The sequence below is a fragment of the Leucopleurus acutus genome, assembly GCF_964270905.1.
Source record: "Leucopleurus acutus genome assembly, chromosome: 6".
Lineage (NCBI taxonomy): Eukaryota > Metazoa > Chordata > Mammalia > Artiodactyla > Delphinidae > Leucopleurus > Leucopleurus acutus.
Window position 1 is genome coordinate 114,023,756 of NC_139149.1, and position 15,195 is coordinate 114,038,950.

The following is a 15,195-nucleotide window of genomic DNA, read 5'->3' on the forward strand; positions in this document are numbered from 1 at the left end:
TCTGACACATCCCAAGGTGTTCTCACTGGATCTTCAGTGTCTAATAGTTTCTGAGGATCAAAACTCCAGCTTGAAAGTCTTCTTCTAAACCATAGTGTCGTATTGTAAACACTTGGATTTTCCAGCCATCACCTACCATAACTTTATTGGGGGGATTTCAGGCAAGTGAGTATTTTAGTGAAAACCCAAAAGGCCCGAAGTTCACTGGCTACAGGGTCATTTCCAGGAAAGCCAGGAGCTTCCTTCGTCCTCACACTTGCCCACATTCGCGATAGGAGGGGTCTTAACACCCCTGGGCAGGGTGGGCCCTACAGGGCTGGGGCAGGACTTCGGAGTTGTTGGAGCATGTGTTACGTTTTAAGAGGCAGGACACGGATTGGAATCGGAACAGCCGTGTGAACCAGGCACATCTCAGCTTCTCTGGGTGGAAGTGATGCTAGAGGTGGGCTGGACCGTCTTCGGTGTCCTTCCCGTTTGAAAACTGGCACCTTGGGGGTATCTCGACCTTGCACTTCGGTAAGTCTCAGCATCTCACTTCCTTTTACCCTCCTGTTTTACAGATGCCTTTGTGAACAGCCAGGAATGGACGTTAAGTCGATCTGTCCCGGAGCTCAAAGTGGTGAGTGTTTGCTCTGGCCTTGGGTGTGGTCATTCCTCACCTGCAGGGGGGGCGCTTGGAGGGGGGCTCAGGAAGAGGTGAGGTGTGACCTGTGAGTGCCCCAAGCCCGCATCCCGGTGGGCGTGAGGGTTCTCATTCCCTGGGGCCCAGAGGTGGGCCGTGTTCTGCTGTGTCCTGGGGAGGGGCCAGGTGAGGCTGAGGTTAGGGCTGGAGTCCCGAGGGCGCCCGTGACGGTCATGACAGATGGCAGGTGGCCTTGTGTGCAGGGCTGGGTCCACCCACCACTGTCTCTTGTATCTGAGTGTGTGAGAGAGAGATTCTGTCTCACACACACACGTGCGCACACACGCACACAGCTCATGAGTCCTTTGCAGGATGTCATGGACAGTCTCTGTAGCGAGGCATCAAGATGTAATTATAACTCATCACTGAGAAAATGTGACTGTTTACTGTGTTACAAAGGAGTAGCATAAAATTTAAAGTTTTGTTTTTATTATGAACTTTAAGTACTCTTTCAGTGACACTATTTAAACTGACTTAAATAAAAGATGACTGGATCCGTTAACAGCCACACCTCTGAGCCTCTCCCCACTTCACCTGCCCCCCGCACTTGGGGATGGAAGAAAGGACAGCTAGAACTGTTAAATAATCACATTGTTATGAAATACGTGGCGTCTGGAGGACGTGTGTGTGTGTGTGTGTGTGTGTGTGTGTGTGTGTGTGTGTGTGTGTATCTTAAACTTCTCACGTGACAGACTGACCGTGGTGACAGCAGGTCAGCTCATCCTGTCCAGGCCCTGGGCCTGCTCTGCTCGGCCCACCTGGGCCCTCAGCCTCGGCATGTCGTCCCCCCACGTGCCCTTTCTCTGGGGCCCCAGGGTTTGTTAGCAGTTCCAGCCTGTCTGCCCGGTGACCCCAGAGGCCCTCAGATGCCCCTCCCGGGGCCCCAGCCACCTGCGGTGCTTCACGGGTGGACCCGGGGGGGCGGGGGACAGGCCCCTTCTGGCCTCTCCGTCCGAGACAAGGAGATGGAGCAAGGCCAAGTCTGTGACTTCCAGTGTCACCGGGAGGAGCAGGTTTTGAAACTTAAGGCCTGAAGGGAGGGCTCGTGGGCAGGCCCCCTGACATCCCCCCGGCCCGAGGGCGTCTGGTGTGTCCCCGCGGCCACTGCCAGGCGTCCAGGCCAGGCCCCCTGCCCTCCCCGCTCGTCCCCGCTCCTTCCTCCCAGCAGGTCTGACCTTTCTCGGAGGCTCCTTCCTTGCGGGGAGGCAAAGGGGCCCACGGTTCCAGGGCCGTTCCCGAAGCGCGGGTTCCGCAAGCCCAGCCCTGGGACAGTGCCGCTCTGTCCCCTGTGCTCTGTGACGCCGTCCCCGGAACAGAGCGAATCCCGCGGGACACTGTCAGGAAGCGACGTCAGCAGTCGCGGCTGCGCGGCCAGGGGTGCTGCTGGGAGGTTCCCAGGGAGCTTTCCCAGTTTCAGAGGCGGCCTCTTGAGCCAGCCAAAGGTTGGGGGCCTGCCGTCGGAGTAAAGCAAGGGGAACAGCGTTCTGGTGACGACACTTACTCTGTGCGGGACGTGGGGTAGCTCCTGGGTGGAGCCGTCACCTTGAGTCCTGAGCCTGTTAGTCCTGAGTGCTGCTGTCCCCACTCCCCAGGCAGCGGGGGCGGAGCCTCACGTGTTAAGAGTGGGCCCGAGGAAGCCCTGGTTAGCGAGACGCGGAGCCGGTATCTGAACCTGGAGTTTGTGCTTCCGCGTCAGCACTGCCGGCAGAACTTTCTGCAACGTGGAAATGTTCTCTGTCTTCAGGGTGGCACCCATGGGCCCCGTGCGGCTGTAGAGCATCTGAAGTGTGGCCGGTATAAGGGAGGAGCTGAAGTTTAAAGTTGAAGGGTGTCAAGGCCCATGGTTTAGACCCAGTTTGGGGAGTTAAAGGTGCTGAGGGTTCTACCAGAGCCCGCATAGCAGCCCGTGACTGAGGACGCCTCCTACCAAAACCTGTTCTCTGCTGGTATTTCAAAAGCATGAGTTTTCTGGAATCAGTGCTTGGAGGTGTAGGGGCGCTTGTGTTAACCGGTGGTGTGGATTTATGGTCCTAAAACAGAACTCTCACAAAGTTGGCTTGAATTCACAGGAGCAGTGGACTCCATCTCACGGAGAAGTAAATGGGGAGGATTCTGCAGTTCTGGGGGAGGCGCCCTGCCCCCGACCCGTGCGGGGACGGCCCAGACCCCAGCGGGATGGCCAGCTCCGCTCTGGGCCGGGCATCCTTGTGCCTGGGGGGTGCAGCGGGCAGCTCGGCCTCCTCAGCAGATCCCTTCTGTGCTAAGGCGTTCCCAGCGTCTACAGAAATGCTCCTTTGTCCGGGGCAGCCTCTGTGTATCCACAGGGCTGCGATTGTGTCCTGCCTGGGTACAGTACCCGGGACAGGTGGTCCCTTAGGTCAGCACCCTCGGAACCCCTGACGCTTTCAGAAACGCGATTCAGTGACATGATAGCAAGCAAGCCATAAACCATCTGGAATCTGTCAGAGAAAAAATGTCAATGTTTGCTTTCTTTTTCTCTTTTTTTTTTTTTGGCCCACCACATGGCTTGTGGGATCTTAGTTCCCTGACCAGGGATTGAACCCGGCCCCTCGGCAGTGAAAGCAAGGAGTCCTAACCACTGGACCTCCAGGGAATTCCCAAATGTTTGCATTCTTTTCAAGAGTGGTAGTGCCATGCTATATGCTTCCTGAGGTTGTGTGATGGGGGCCAGTTGCTTTGGGTCCACACTCGGGTCCCTGCAGATGTGCCAGGCAGCACGTGCTGACCACTTACCTCTGGGCGGAAAGGAAACCACTCCATAGATCCCTGGCCTGTAGAGGTGGGCGTCTGTCAGCAACCCGTCATATCCTATTTGCGCGTTTTCATTGAATTCTCAACTGGGATTTTTACCAAAAGCCTCGATTTTATTTTCAGCAAACCACGTGTATAAGCTGGTACGTGGTGAAGTGTGGGACAGTAGAGAACTCAGTTTAGAAAGACACCTCGTGTGATGTGACTGTTCACAGCCCTGCCCAGAGGATGCCGGGCCCGTGTGATGACGTGTCGCCACCAGAATACACAGTTCTGTGATTTTCAGGACACCTTTTCCCGTGTTACCTTGCTTCTCCCCGAGCCTGTAGACCCAGACTGGCCTGATTCCGTTCTCTCTGGTTCGTATCCAGTAGCAGTTCATGGATCCCAGTGCAGCTTTACAGCTTAAAGAGCATTTTCATCCCTCACTTTATTTCCTCCTCACAGCTGGCTGGCTGTTTCTGCCAGTGTTTCAAATTAAAAAAGTGCCCACGGTGTGCAGACATAAGGAGGTATATGAGATGGCCATTCAGTCCAAATAAAACACTTCCCCCCCCCCGCCCCCGGGATTGAGTGATTTGATCCCTAGAAGGGGTGAGTAAATTCTTAGCAAATCATTGACATGTAAGAAGGAGGGAATATTGCCACACACAGAAAGCACAGACTGAACAGTGATTTTGAACATTTTCCTCCTCGGGAAAGAAAAAGCCTAATCTTAATTAAAAATTCAATTCTGCAGCATACTGTTTCGGATTTTCTCAGCGTGAAGCTGACTAAGCAGCAGGTACCCTTGAGCAAGAGAATAATTAACAGGTAGAAATTCTCAGATTATAGAGGCCCAAAGCAAAGGGAAGACATCAGTCAAATCAGGAAGGGATCCGTCCACGTAGTCTGGGGCTTGGAGCTGTAGTAATAAAGCATCTCGTTTCTACTCACTGGCGTTAGTGTCATTCATTCATTCATTCATTCATTCACCCAGTGTTGCTAGGAGTCTGCCGTGGGCAATGCTGGGGGGTAGAGAACCAGACACAAACGAGACCCAGTCCCTTGTCAGCACTGGAGAGAGTCAGACCCACATACCGATGTTGGGGAAACAAAGAGGTAAGTGGCAAGGTAGCGTTAGGAGGAGGGCACTAAGGGAGCTTTGGGGAGAGGCACCGGTTGAGGCTGTGGCATTAAGAAGGCTTCTCAGAGGAGGTGACATCTGAACCGATTGCTGACCCACGAGTAGGAGTATTATTTTGGGCAGCGATTGATGTGGAACGATCTAGGCGTCTGGAGTCTGCAAGGCCTGTTAGGATGGTGTTTGGTCACTGGCATATCGAGGACGAAGCAGGGAGTGGGAAGCTGAGGACGAAAGGACCATGACGGTGGGAGGGACAGGATGGTTCAGGGTTTTAGATCAGGTTTTAACTTACTTTCCACAATCTCGTGGCAAATTTGTTCGCTTTTATGTTTGTTCTTCTCATTAGTGGCACCGTCACCCATTTATCCAGCCAACCAGGCACACCCCCCACCCCCCGTTCCATCCATCCATCCAACCATCCCGTGTTTACCGGCACTTTACTGGGGCTGGAGACAGTGCTGAGTGTAGGTGTTCAGAGAGGTGTCCTTGCCAGCATCAGAGACACAGTTCTTGGTCTTCGGGGACCCGCGCGTACTGGGGGGGTGGCGTCAAGAGCGTCAGCAGTCAGTGTGAAGTGTTCTGGGTGTGTAGAGAAGCAGGGAAGCCACCCCAAAACTCTCTTCGGGTGAAGGGAGGGGCGCCCAGGTGAGTGGTATGTTCGTGTGGTCCCTGCCGGACCTGGGTGCCTGCAGCAGAATTGATCGTGAGCATTTTGAGGGAGACGCTTTGTGGTCTGTTCATGAAATACTTGGACTCTGGCCTGCAGGCAGTGGGAGGCTTCCCGAGAGTTGTGAAATGAGGGAGTCGCATCTTTGCAGTGTCAATTTTAAAGAATCTCTGGTATTCTCTGGGCGAAGAGGGGGAGCTCCCAGGCAGGGAGATAAGCTAAAGGCTCTCCCAGGATCCAGTGGACGGATGCACAGCCTGCCCCGTGGTGGGGGTGGGGGTGTGTGTGCGGAGACCCTCAAAAGCACATCTGGGCGGGGTGGGAATTGGAGACGGCGTCCAGGTGTCTGGCTTGGGAGTCTGAGCGGTGATGTGATCACAGGATGATGAGCAAACTGGGGAGAGAACGGTAAGGTCTGGACATGCTGAGGTTTCAGTACCAGTGTAGGTGTGTATGGGTTTATCTGAGAGGGGGTAGGGCTGGAGAATGAGAGTGGGTATCCATAGCTTACTGGGAGTAGGTGGGATGTAGCCTGGCTCCCTTGGTTGGAGGGGGGGGGGTACTTAGAATCCAGGATCTAGGGAATCCAGGAGGTCTAGGGAAGGAGCCAGCGTGGGCTGGGGGTAATTTGAAGAGGAAGCCCAGAGCGGGAAGTTTGAAGAAAGAGAATCTCCTCTACAGCTTCTGGTGATGCAGCAACGGGAGGGCCAGGGGATTTAGAAGCAGAAGTCCTCGGTGACCTCGAGCAGTGTCCTTGTAGCCATAGGGTCAAAACAGCAGGCTGGGGGTGGGTAGGGTCAGAGAGTGGGCGAGAGGGAGGCAGGCTCTTCGTAGGCGGGGGACCTGTGTCCAGGGCAGGTCTCTCGTCCTGCTTTTCCTCAAGAGAGAATTGGTTGGATCATGCTTAAATGCAGAGGGGAAAGTTCTAGCCAGGGAGGAAAAGATTAAAATGCAGGAGAGTCTTTGCACAGAAGATAGAGGGGGAGTGAGGTCCTGAGCAGAGGGAGGGCCTCCCCAGGGACAGCCACCTGAGTCCAGGTGTGTCAGCTGTGTTAACACGGGAGCTTTCTCTGAAGAAGGCAGGGTGAAGCCAGCCTTGCGTGCCGGTGACTGTGAGTTCCCGCTTGCTGGTACAGTGGCCCTCACGTCATGCTGACCTGGTTTCCATCCAGCACGAACACCTTTGCCGCCTTGACCGTGGGTCCCTGCTCTGTCCTGCCGTGTGGACCCCGTGTCCAGAGATGCAGGCTGGCTCTCCTCCTCTCCCCGCCTTGGTCCAGTTTTCTCCCCTCCGGTTCCTCCCAGCACTGTGCTTTTTTGGTGTGGCTCTTTATCAGCTAGTCTCACCCGGCTGCAAATCCTACCCCAGAGTTGTGACGGAATGCACGTCCTCCTGATCCCCTTGTGGCTCTGTACTGCCACTGCGCCCCATTGAACCTCGTACCTTGTTGAGTGTTTCGAGGGTCCACAATACGTGTTGGTGGGCTGACTCACTGTACACCTTCCTGATGTAACCAGCGCTCACGGGATTCAGTGTGTGTTCTAACCATGTTGATTCTTCAGGCTGTAGAGGCTGATAAAACGTGAGAGGTTAATTGAAGGTGTTGGAATCCCTTCTTCTCCAGCAGAAGGATTTAGCCCATTTTCGGCCATCCCGCTGATGCTTGGTCGTGGTGGTGTTCAGGATTGCTGTCCATTTTAACCTCTCTATTGCAGGTTGCTGAATCGCATGATATACTGACTACTCCTCAGTGACTGCCCATTTCTGTGTTTCAGGGCATTGTGGGTAATTTAGCCAGTGGCAAGTCGGCCCTGGTGCATCGCTATCTGACCGGCACGTACGTCCAGGAGGAATCTCCCGAAGGTATGCTGCGTGTGTCACACAGTCTCCACCTCTAGAGAGTTTAGTTTTCTGAATTTTTTGTTAGCATATTCTAAATCATTACTGTGACGTATCCCATGTCGAGAAAAGTAATAACAACATAACCAAGCAGTAAAAATCCGTAGGCATGTTGCTTCTTCTGTAGTATTTTTTGCTGACCATCTCGGCATTTGGAGCAGATAGAGTCAAACCATGAACGCTGTTGAATGTATTTCGTACCGAATAGTTCTGTCCCTTCAGATGTGAATCCAGTGTCAGTCCTTTAACTGTTACTGCTTGGACGTTTCTCTGATCTAGATCTTGAGTTTATACCTAATTTGTGTGTACTGTTCCTTAGTCATAGATCCGAGCCTTCCAGATGACCCACCACCATGTGTTTGAGTATGTTTTCCCCCTTATATTGTATTGTAAACATTTAATAATCACTTTGCATGAGAAGAAGCTATTTCTTTTGCCATGAGACTTTTACTTCTTCAGTTAACATATCCATATTTTGTTTTTTTGCTTTAAATAAAATGATGGTAGTAATGCTAGGAAACCGCTTAGCTCCCGTGTCCCCAAATCCAGGTAGAGTGTCCACACACAGTTTTCTAAATTATATTTTCTCTCCATGTAACCTTTTAAAATCCAACTCTGAGACACTGAATTTCTGGTTCCTTCTTTTTCTTACTGGCTGTTCCATTCTTTGCAGATATGGACGCAGGTAACTATACATTTTCTTCATGGCAGCGCTTGTCTTGTTTGAAGAGCGAGGAGAGACACAACTCTGTGCTGTAGTCTTCCCTTCCCTCCTTGTTCTGTGTATATCATCCTATTTTGTTTCATTTGATCCTTTCCTTTTTTTTTAAGTTCAACATTTCACCCTGTTTTGTCCCTTAGATGTCTTTTTAGCAGTAGTGCTGAGTAGCTTCACATGTTTCCTGTAACACCTGTTCTAGTATTTAACTCCTGTCTTGGATACTGTGTAACCGTTCAGAAAAGTGTGGCAGATGGAATTCTGTGGCAGTCGTTGCGTGGGGCTCTGCCATGACTTTGCAGCATTTTGCGATCCCACCAGAAAAGTCTTGTGGTGGTCACATGAGGGAAAGGCCTACGTTTTTCGTTATCCGTATTGAAATGATGGTTTAAGGGAGATGAGAAGTGAAGGCTCAAATGTGGGAATCAATGAGGAAAAGCATAGCTAGACACTGAAAAATGGATACAGATGCTAGAAAATTGCGTGCTTCAGAGAGGTGAGAAAGTTGGCCGTCTTCTTTCCTGGAATCCGTACCTGGGTTGTACTTGTGTATTTGTGCCTTTGTGTGTGACTGTGGGTTTTAGCCATAGTCATTTTGACTATACCCGAGAGTTTTTTAGAGCCTTTTTCTTGGGGGTGCTACTTATTCCTTGGGTCTAGCAATTGTGTAGATTGATGACACCAGCTGCTGATGGACTAATTAGCTGGACTGCAAGTGAGAGGATCACCTCCTCAAGTAAAGCTGCCTGTGTGCCCCTGGAATGCTCAGGATTTCAGTTGAGGGGACCCCTTGGTCGGGGGTCCCTGGAGGTTTCGTGGTCTGGGCCCTGGTTTTGCTGCCACGAGCTGGATTCTCCTGTGCTCCGTTCGACGTCTGGCGTGGTTGGTGCGGGTCCCCGGTTCTCCCGCCTGTGGCCACCTTCCCCTTCCCCGCGTGGTGCTGTTTCGTCCTTACTGTGGCTTTGCCGTCTCCCTTTGGGCGTTCAGTTTGTGCGATCGCATTTGGCCCTGACTGTGATTTCTTTGTGGCGGGCCCTTATATTTTGATGAACACAAAAGCCTTTCTCTTGAACGTTCGCACATCCAAAGTAAAAACTGTACCCAGTGGGGAGACCTAAATGTGCTCTGTAACAGCCCTACTTCTTCGACTTTCCAGGTAACACATTTTACTCCGGGAATTTCATGGTATCATACGATTTTCAGAGTACATTATTTTACAGGGTGGATGCATTCTCAAGTTCGGTAACGGGACGTCCCTTCTTTCATCTGCAAAGTGGAAACATCTCACCCCTCAGTGGGGTCTGTGCCCAAGGGCTCCTGGGTCAGGGGAAAGATTGTCCGAGATCTTTGCTCGCGCCCTTCAGGAGCTGGCCCTGCCACCTGGCCACCTGTCCTCTCACCGTTTGAGAGGTCAGAGGATTGTTCCTTGACGTTGCCAGGAGCGTAGAGAGGTCCCCCCAGGGGACGTGCGTCAGGTCCTCCGGGACCCAGAAGAATAGTGAGCAGGCGCCGCCTGGTGCCTGGAAGCCTTTAGTCCCCACGACTCGCTGTTTCCCAGAGGCCAGCTGCCCTGGAACCAGGCAGGTGGGCATGTCTTTGCTTCCCATGTTCTGTCCACGTACTGGGGCGAGTCCCACGTGGCAGCAGGAGGGCACCGTAATTTGTTGTTTCCAAAAGGAAATGCATGAGAAAAGCCTTGCTTTCTCATCGTTTTGGCACACAGGAGTCCCTGCCCCCGGTCACAGAGCCTGTGGCTGCAAAGTGATTTCAGTCCTTGCCGGATGCATTAACATCCATCGATTACCCCTGCTCGCTTCAGTGAGAAGCTTTCCACAGAGACTGTTCTGGAGCTGCAGTGTTCTGTGTCATCACCCAGGTTTATGGAGAACATCAGAGCAAAGGGAATCCTCTCTGGGGTGTGCGGGAGGTTGATGAAGCCGATTACAGCTCAGCACCACCTGCAGCTTCGTTCGTAGCAAAGGGTCAGGTTAGGACGCAGCTGAAGGTGTGTGTCACGGTCGCCAGGCCGAGAGGTTTGGCCTCTGGCTGAGCTGTGAGACCTCTCTGCTTTCTTGCTGTTATTATTACCTGCAGCGTCATCCCCCTTTCCTCTTAAAATGGCTGGAGTGATCCACTGCCTGCCCCGTACAGCGCAGCGGCTTTACATGGGAGGCGTGTTCCTGGGGGCTCTGCCTGTGCACACAGCCCACTGGCGCCTCCTGCCCTTCTCCCGTCTGCACAGGCTCTTCTTTTGCTTTAATTAATGTGTAAATGTCCTCTAGTGTTACTCTGACCTGTGGTGGGCATCTTTAGATTGCCGGGAGGGTGAAGGTGGTCAGGGCCTTCTGTTTTCGGACCCCCCGCCTTCGCCAGAGTGCAGGTTCCATCACCCCTCAGAGGATGACACCTGTTGTGCTTCGTGTGATGCATTTGGGTTGGTACTTTATCCCTGTGGCAAAGGCAGCTGACTCATACAATTTAGATTATTTGAAAGATACAACTGAAATGAGGGAATGGATTTAAATACTATGTGTGGGTTTTTTTGTTTTTGTTTGTTTTTGTTTCTGTTTTTCGCGGTACGCGGGCCTCTCACCGCCGTGGTCTCTCCCGTCACGGAGCACAGGCCCCGGACGCGCAGGCTCAGTCGCCATGGCTCACGGGCCCAGCCGCTCCGCGGCACGTGGGATCCTCCCGGACCAGGGCACGAACCCGCGTCCCCTGCATCCGCAGGCGGACTCCCAATCACTGCGCCACCAGGGAAGCCCTTATGTGTGTTTTTTAATTAGTGGATTAACAATGCAAAAGTGGGTAGCCCAGTAGGGAGCCTGTAAGTCCACAAAAATAATCCAAAGAGTAAAATTGTTGTGCAGGCAAATACCGTTTTAATCGTGCGTGTGCGTGAGATACGTGTGTGTATCCGAGTCCTAGGGCTGCATGACATATTACCACAAACTGTGCGGCTTGAAACAGTGGAGATGTATTCTCACGGCTCCGGAGGCCAGGAGTCTGAGATCGAGTTGCTGACAGGTTGGCTCCTTCTGGAGGGAATGTGGGAGAATCCGCGTTCCGGGTGACTGGCAGCCCTTGGCGTTCCTGGGCTTGTGGACGCATCATTCCAGTCTCTGCCGTGTCGTCACGGGGCCTCCTCCCTGTGTCTGTGTCCAGGTTTCCCTCATCTCATGAAGACACTCGTCTCTGGATTTAGGCCCACAGGTACTGGGGGTTCAGACTGGAACACATTTTTAGGGGACAGAATTTAACCCGTAATAGTATGTACATATTACACATCTGGTGTTGAAACAGAAGCTACACTCGGACCTGTTGAAGTTGCCCCGTTACTTCTTGGTGACAAGAAGGGCGATTAGCTGCCCCAGACCTCACTGGCCATGCTCATGGCTGGTCTCCTAGAACGTCACAAACATTAGGCTAGTGTACATGTGACCTTCACACCTCTGATGGAATTTCACAGCTGTCACTCACTTCTGATGGAAAGAGTCGGGTGGAAATTATTCCTCTGCCATTCAGTGCCCTATTAGTGGCTGCTAATTAGGACAGTGAATGAGGATCTGGGCATGTAATTCGAGTTCCATCTCATGTGCTTGTGCGCTTGATGTCTGCTGTGCACCCTGCCTTCCCCCGCCACAGACTCCACGGGCCTGCCGCAGTTTTTTGCTCTCTTCCTTCAAAATAAGAAAGAAAAGGAAAGAAAACCAAGGCTGCCCAGTATTATGTAGGAATTTGATGGAAACGTGGGCCACCTGAGACACTTTCCCTTGCAGACCGGGACACGGTGGTGTCCCCGAGAGCTCTGAGCTTCAGAGCTGAGCCCTTGCTGAGACCTTGTCCTGCTGCATCTCCCTCTGTGTGCCCCTCCCTTTGTGCTTCCCACGGTGGGCCACGCAGGGGACCTGGGGCCCAGAAAGGCTGCTGCCCAGCAGCGGCTCTCATGGCAGTGGAGGAGGGGAAGGGGCCTCTAGCTCTAAGATGCACTACAGTGCCCAGCAGACTGAGTAGCTGGTGTTAAGGTTGGTGGAAACAACTTTAAGGACGTCCAGAGACCGACCTTCCTGTGACGATAAAGTTAACTGCTCTTGGCTAATTTTTCAAGGACTTAGGGCCACCAAATGGGTGGGAAGTGCTAGGATGATGTCACGCTGTCTGAGAGCTCCCCTTCGTTGGAATCTGGAGTAAGCCCTCATCCAGGTGTGACACAGGTGGGTTCGCCACCTGCTGCGGAGCGGGGCCTCGGCCTGGTGTGACTTGGGGGCGGCTGACCCTGTCGTTCCCAGGTCCTCAGGATCTGAATCCATCAGAGGTTCATTCCTTCAGTGAATGACTCCAGCTTCCTGTAGGCTCTTCACCAATTCACATTTTTGGTTAAAAAAGCTCCGAGGCCATGGCAGCCCCGAATCTAGGCCGGCAGCCTGCAGGTTCCGGCCACGAGCCCGGTAATGGGGGACGTGCCAGCACGAGGGCTGCGACGGCACCGCCTCTCACCCGCGTGTCAGGCCCGCACTTGCCTGTGGTTGAAACCCGGGTTCCCAGCCTGTCGTAGCCACTTACTGTCGTTGTGGCCTTGGGTGAGTTACCCATCCTCCTGAACTTCAGCTTACTCCTCCCTGCTCCCCAGTCCTTGTAGGGACTGAATATGAGTGTAAGCGTGCAGAAGACTGCGTTAGCCCTGGCATGGAGAGAGGGCTCAGGGACGCGGACCTCGTAAATAAGGGTCCTGCCCCTTCGCTCCTCCATCTTCTGCTTCAGGTGGGCAGCCCTGCCTCCTGGGCTGTTCTGACAGGTGTGGCTTCAGGACTTCGTGTCCACCAGGCGCGAGGTCATGGTCCCCACTGCTCGTGCCCCAGGCGCCCTGGTCCTCGACCAGCTCAGGCCTGGCTCGAATATGCCTGAGGCACTGTCTCTCCTCACCAGTGCGGTTATTCTAACAGCTTTAAGCACAGCTCAGGTCATGACAGTAGAGAGCTGTACAAGATGCCTGGGACCTAATCGGGCCATTTGGAAACTAGAAAGAAGGATGGAATTTAAACTGGCCCCCCATCCCCACAGGGCTTCTAGAATGGGGCTGAGTTCTCTGAGGTCTTTCTTGCACCCGGGCGGTGGGGACTCTGTCTGGGCTGCTTGCAGGGTCACGAGCTTCTCTGGTTGGATGTGGCCTCGGAGCACGGTGGCCACTGTGATGGATGAGACAGCCCCATCTTAGCCTTCTCTCCGGTGTTTCCAATCCGAGGGTGCCCCCCCGAGGGTGACTGGCCCTGGGGTTACCACTGTGCCCTGCCCGTGCCTAGCCGGGACGTCACACACCGGCTGCAGTTCTAATGGTCACTTCCTCCGAGGTCAGCGGCTGCTGGCCATCAGGTCACTGTGAGCTGGACGTCCCTCTGTTAATCTTACCACTTCCCTTGAGGACTCTGCCTGGAATTGTTTCCCAACAGATGTGTCTATCGTCAGGGCAGCAAAAGCCTTCTCAGGAGCATGGGTATCTGAAGTCATTTTTTAAAAATGAATGTTTACTTAGTTTCTTAGAAACAAGCCATGTGGTAAATACCAGCCTTATTTTCTGGGACATGTGAAATGCATTTAAACTGTCAGCTCCAGAAACCCTTTCCAAATCAAATAAACTTAAAAAACATTTTTGTGAGCTACCACTGCTCAGCAGATGTTAGGTTTATTTCTAAACACGTTCTTGGTGCTGTTCAGTGTTCCAATGAACAAAATATGTAAACACTAATAAAATTCGAGTAGTTTTGAAATCTAGCCAGTTAAATGTTTCAGCGTAACTTTACCATCTTACTTGCAACCAGGTGATCATAAGTACATGATAAGTTTTTAATGAGGATTATCTGAAGCCTTAAAACTAAGAGCCCACCGGAAGGTTGGCTTAATAGATAAAGCAGAAACCAGTTCAGCCATCTTCTTTAATTATTTCAGATGCTGACTCAGTCCCTAACTATAGGAATATCATTGATTCTTGTCATGGTTCTGATCTGTGTAACCGTCTGCTGACTCTGTCCCCTCACACGTAAGCCATACTGAGGATCAGGTGATAGTGCCTTTAAAATAGGCAAAGATACTAAAATAATCACTAGAACTTCAAAGAAATCATCAGAGAGAAGGGTGTTCTACTTCATTTTAAACAAGAAAAAGACAGCTGTAAAATGAGAATAAGGAGATTATGGTTTTGGCATTGACAAAATTGGCAGGACAAAATGTATTTTTGAATTGGTTGTTTGGGACTCAGAACACATTGTCCCGTATTGTTATAATTAATTCACCGGGAAACTGAGGGCCTACTGAGAGCTGGGCATGGCACCTGTGGCCAGTGTGTGTGTTCCAGAGGGGAGAAGAAGCTTCTGGATGAATAACTGTAATTCACAGTGGTGATTTACACCTGGTCAGCTGAGCAGCCTTGCATGCTGGCTTCAGCCGGGAAGTGTCCCTGGGCTCCCAGGGTAGCCCACACATCCTCCTTCATGTCATTTGATTGACAGAGACCCCAGAATAGTAGCGTGCATGCTGGGAACACAACCGTGTCTTTCCTAAGACACCTCAGGACAAAACCATTTCTTTAATAGGAAAAAGGAGACTGGGGTCTAGAAAGTTCCACCTTTGAAATTATTTTTTCTAGAGAAATTTTAAGTTCCAGGATGGTTTTTTAGACCTTTAAGTGCACGACGTAATTGCAAATTAGAAAATAGTCCTTGGATCTGTCAAAGCCGAATTGCCACCAGGTGTTTTCTCCTTGGTCCGTTGCTACATCTGCCCATGACCTTGGGCCCTGACTTTGTCGTCTTGCTGGCAGCGGCTCTGGATCCAGGGAACCACGTGGCCGCCGACCAGTCCATTATTCACCCAGGCAGCTGCCTGCTCTGGTCTGGTTCATGTTCACTGTCGTAGTGTAGAATCCCTTGGTTGCAAGGGACAGATGACCAGCTTCACTGAGCTTCAGTAGAAAGGGGGAATTCATTCACTCATGTACCTGGAGCAGCTCCGGGGATGGGTGTATAGCTTGAGAAAGCCCCTAATCACCTGATGCACGTGAGCTAGTGAGGAACCTGCCTCTCCCGTTGCTTGGGTCTCCCCACTTGGCGGCAGGCAGTTTTGGTGGCCTCGTGACTGCATGGTCTGCAAAACTCACATCTCATGGGAGGAAGAGTTGCATGTTTTTCTCAGTAGCTCCGAGGGAAGACTTAGAGACACCTCTGGATGGCATTGCTTGAGGCGCAGACTCTAAGTTGTAACCGGTGGGAAGCTTTGTAATGCAGATCTCTTCCCTGATGAACAGACCTGATCCACTCAGTTTACCCAGTGGGAACAG

At 52.2% G+C, this 15,195-nt stretch overlaps 1 protein-coding gene across 5 annotated transcripts in view; it reads left to right on the forward strand.

Annotated features, from left to right (window-relative positions):
* The window catches only part of AGAP1 (ArfGAP with GTPase domain, ankyrin repeat and PH domain 1), a 558,850-nt gene that overhangs the window by 187,920 nt on the left and 355,735 nt on the right, over positions 1-15,195 (forward strand). For all 5 annotated transcript variants that reach the window (XM_082841396.1, XM_082841398.1, XM_082841397.1 and 2 more), the window contains exons 2-3: positions 561-619; positions 7,024-7,111. In XM_082841396.1, coding sequence (XP_082697522.1) covers positions 561-619; positions 7,024-7,111 — 147 coding nt within the window. The remainder of the gene's footprint in view (positions 1-560; positions 620-7,023; positions 7,112-15,195) is intronic.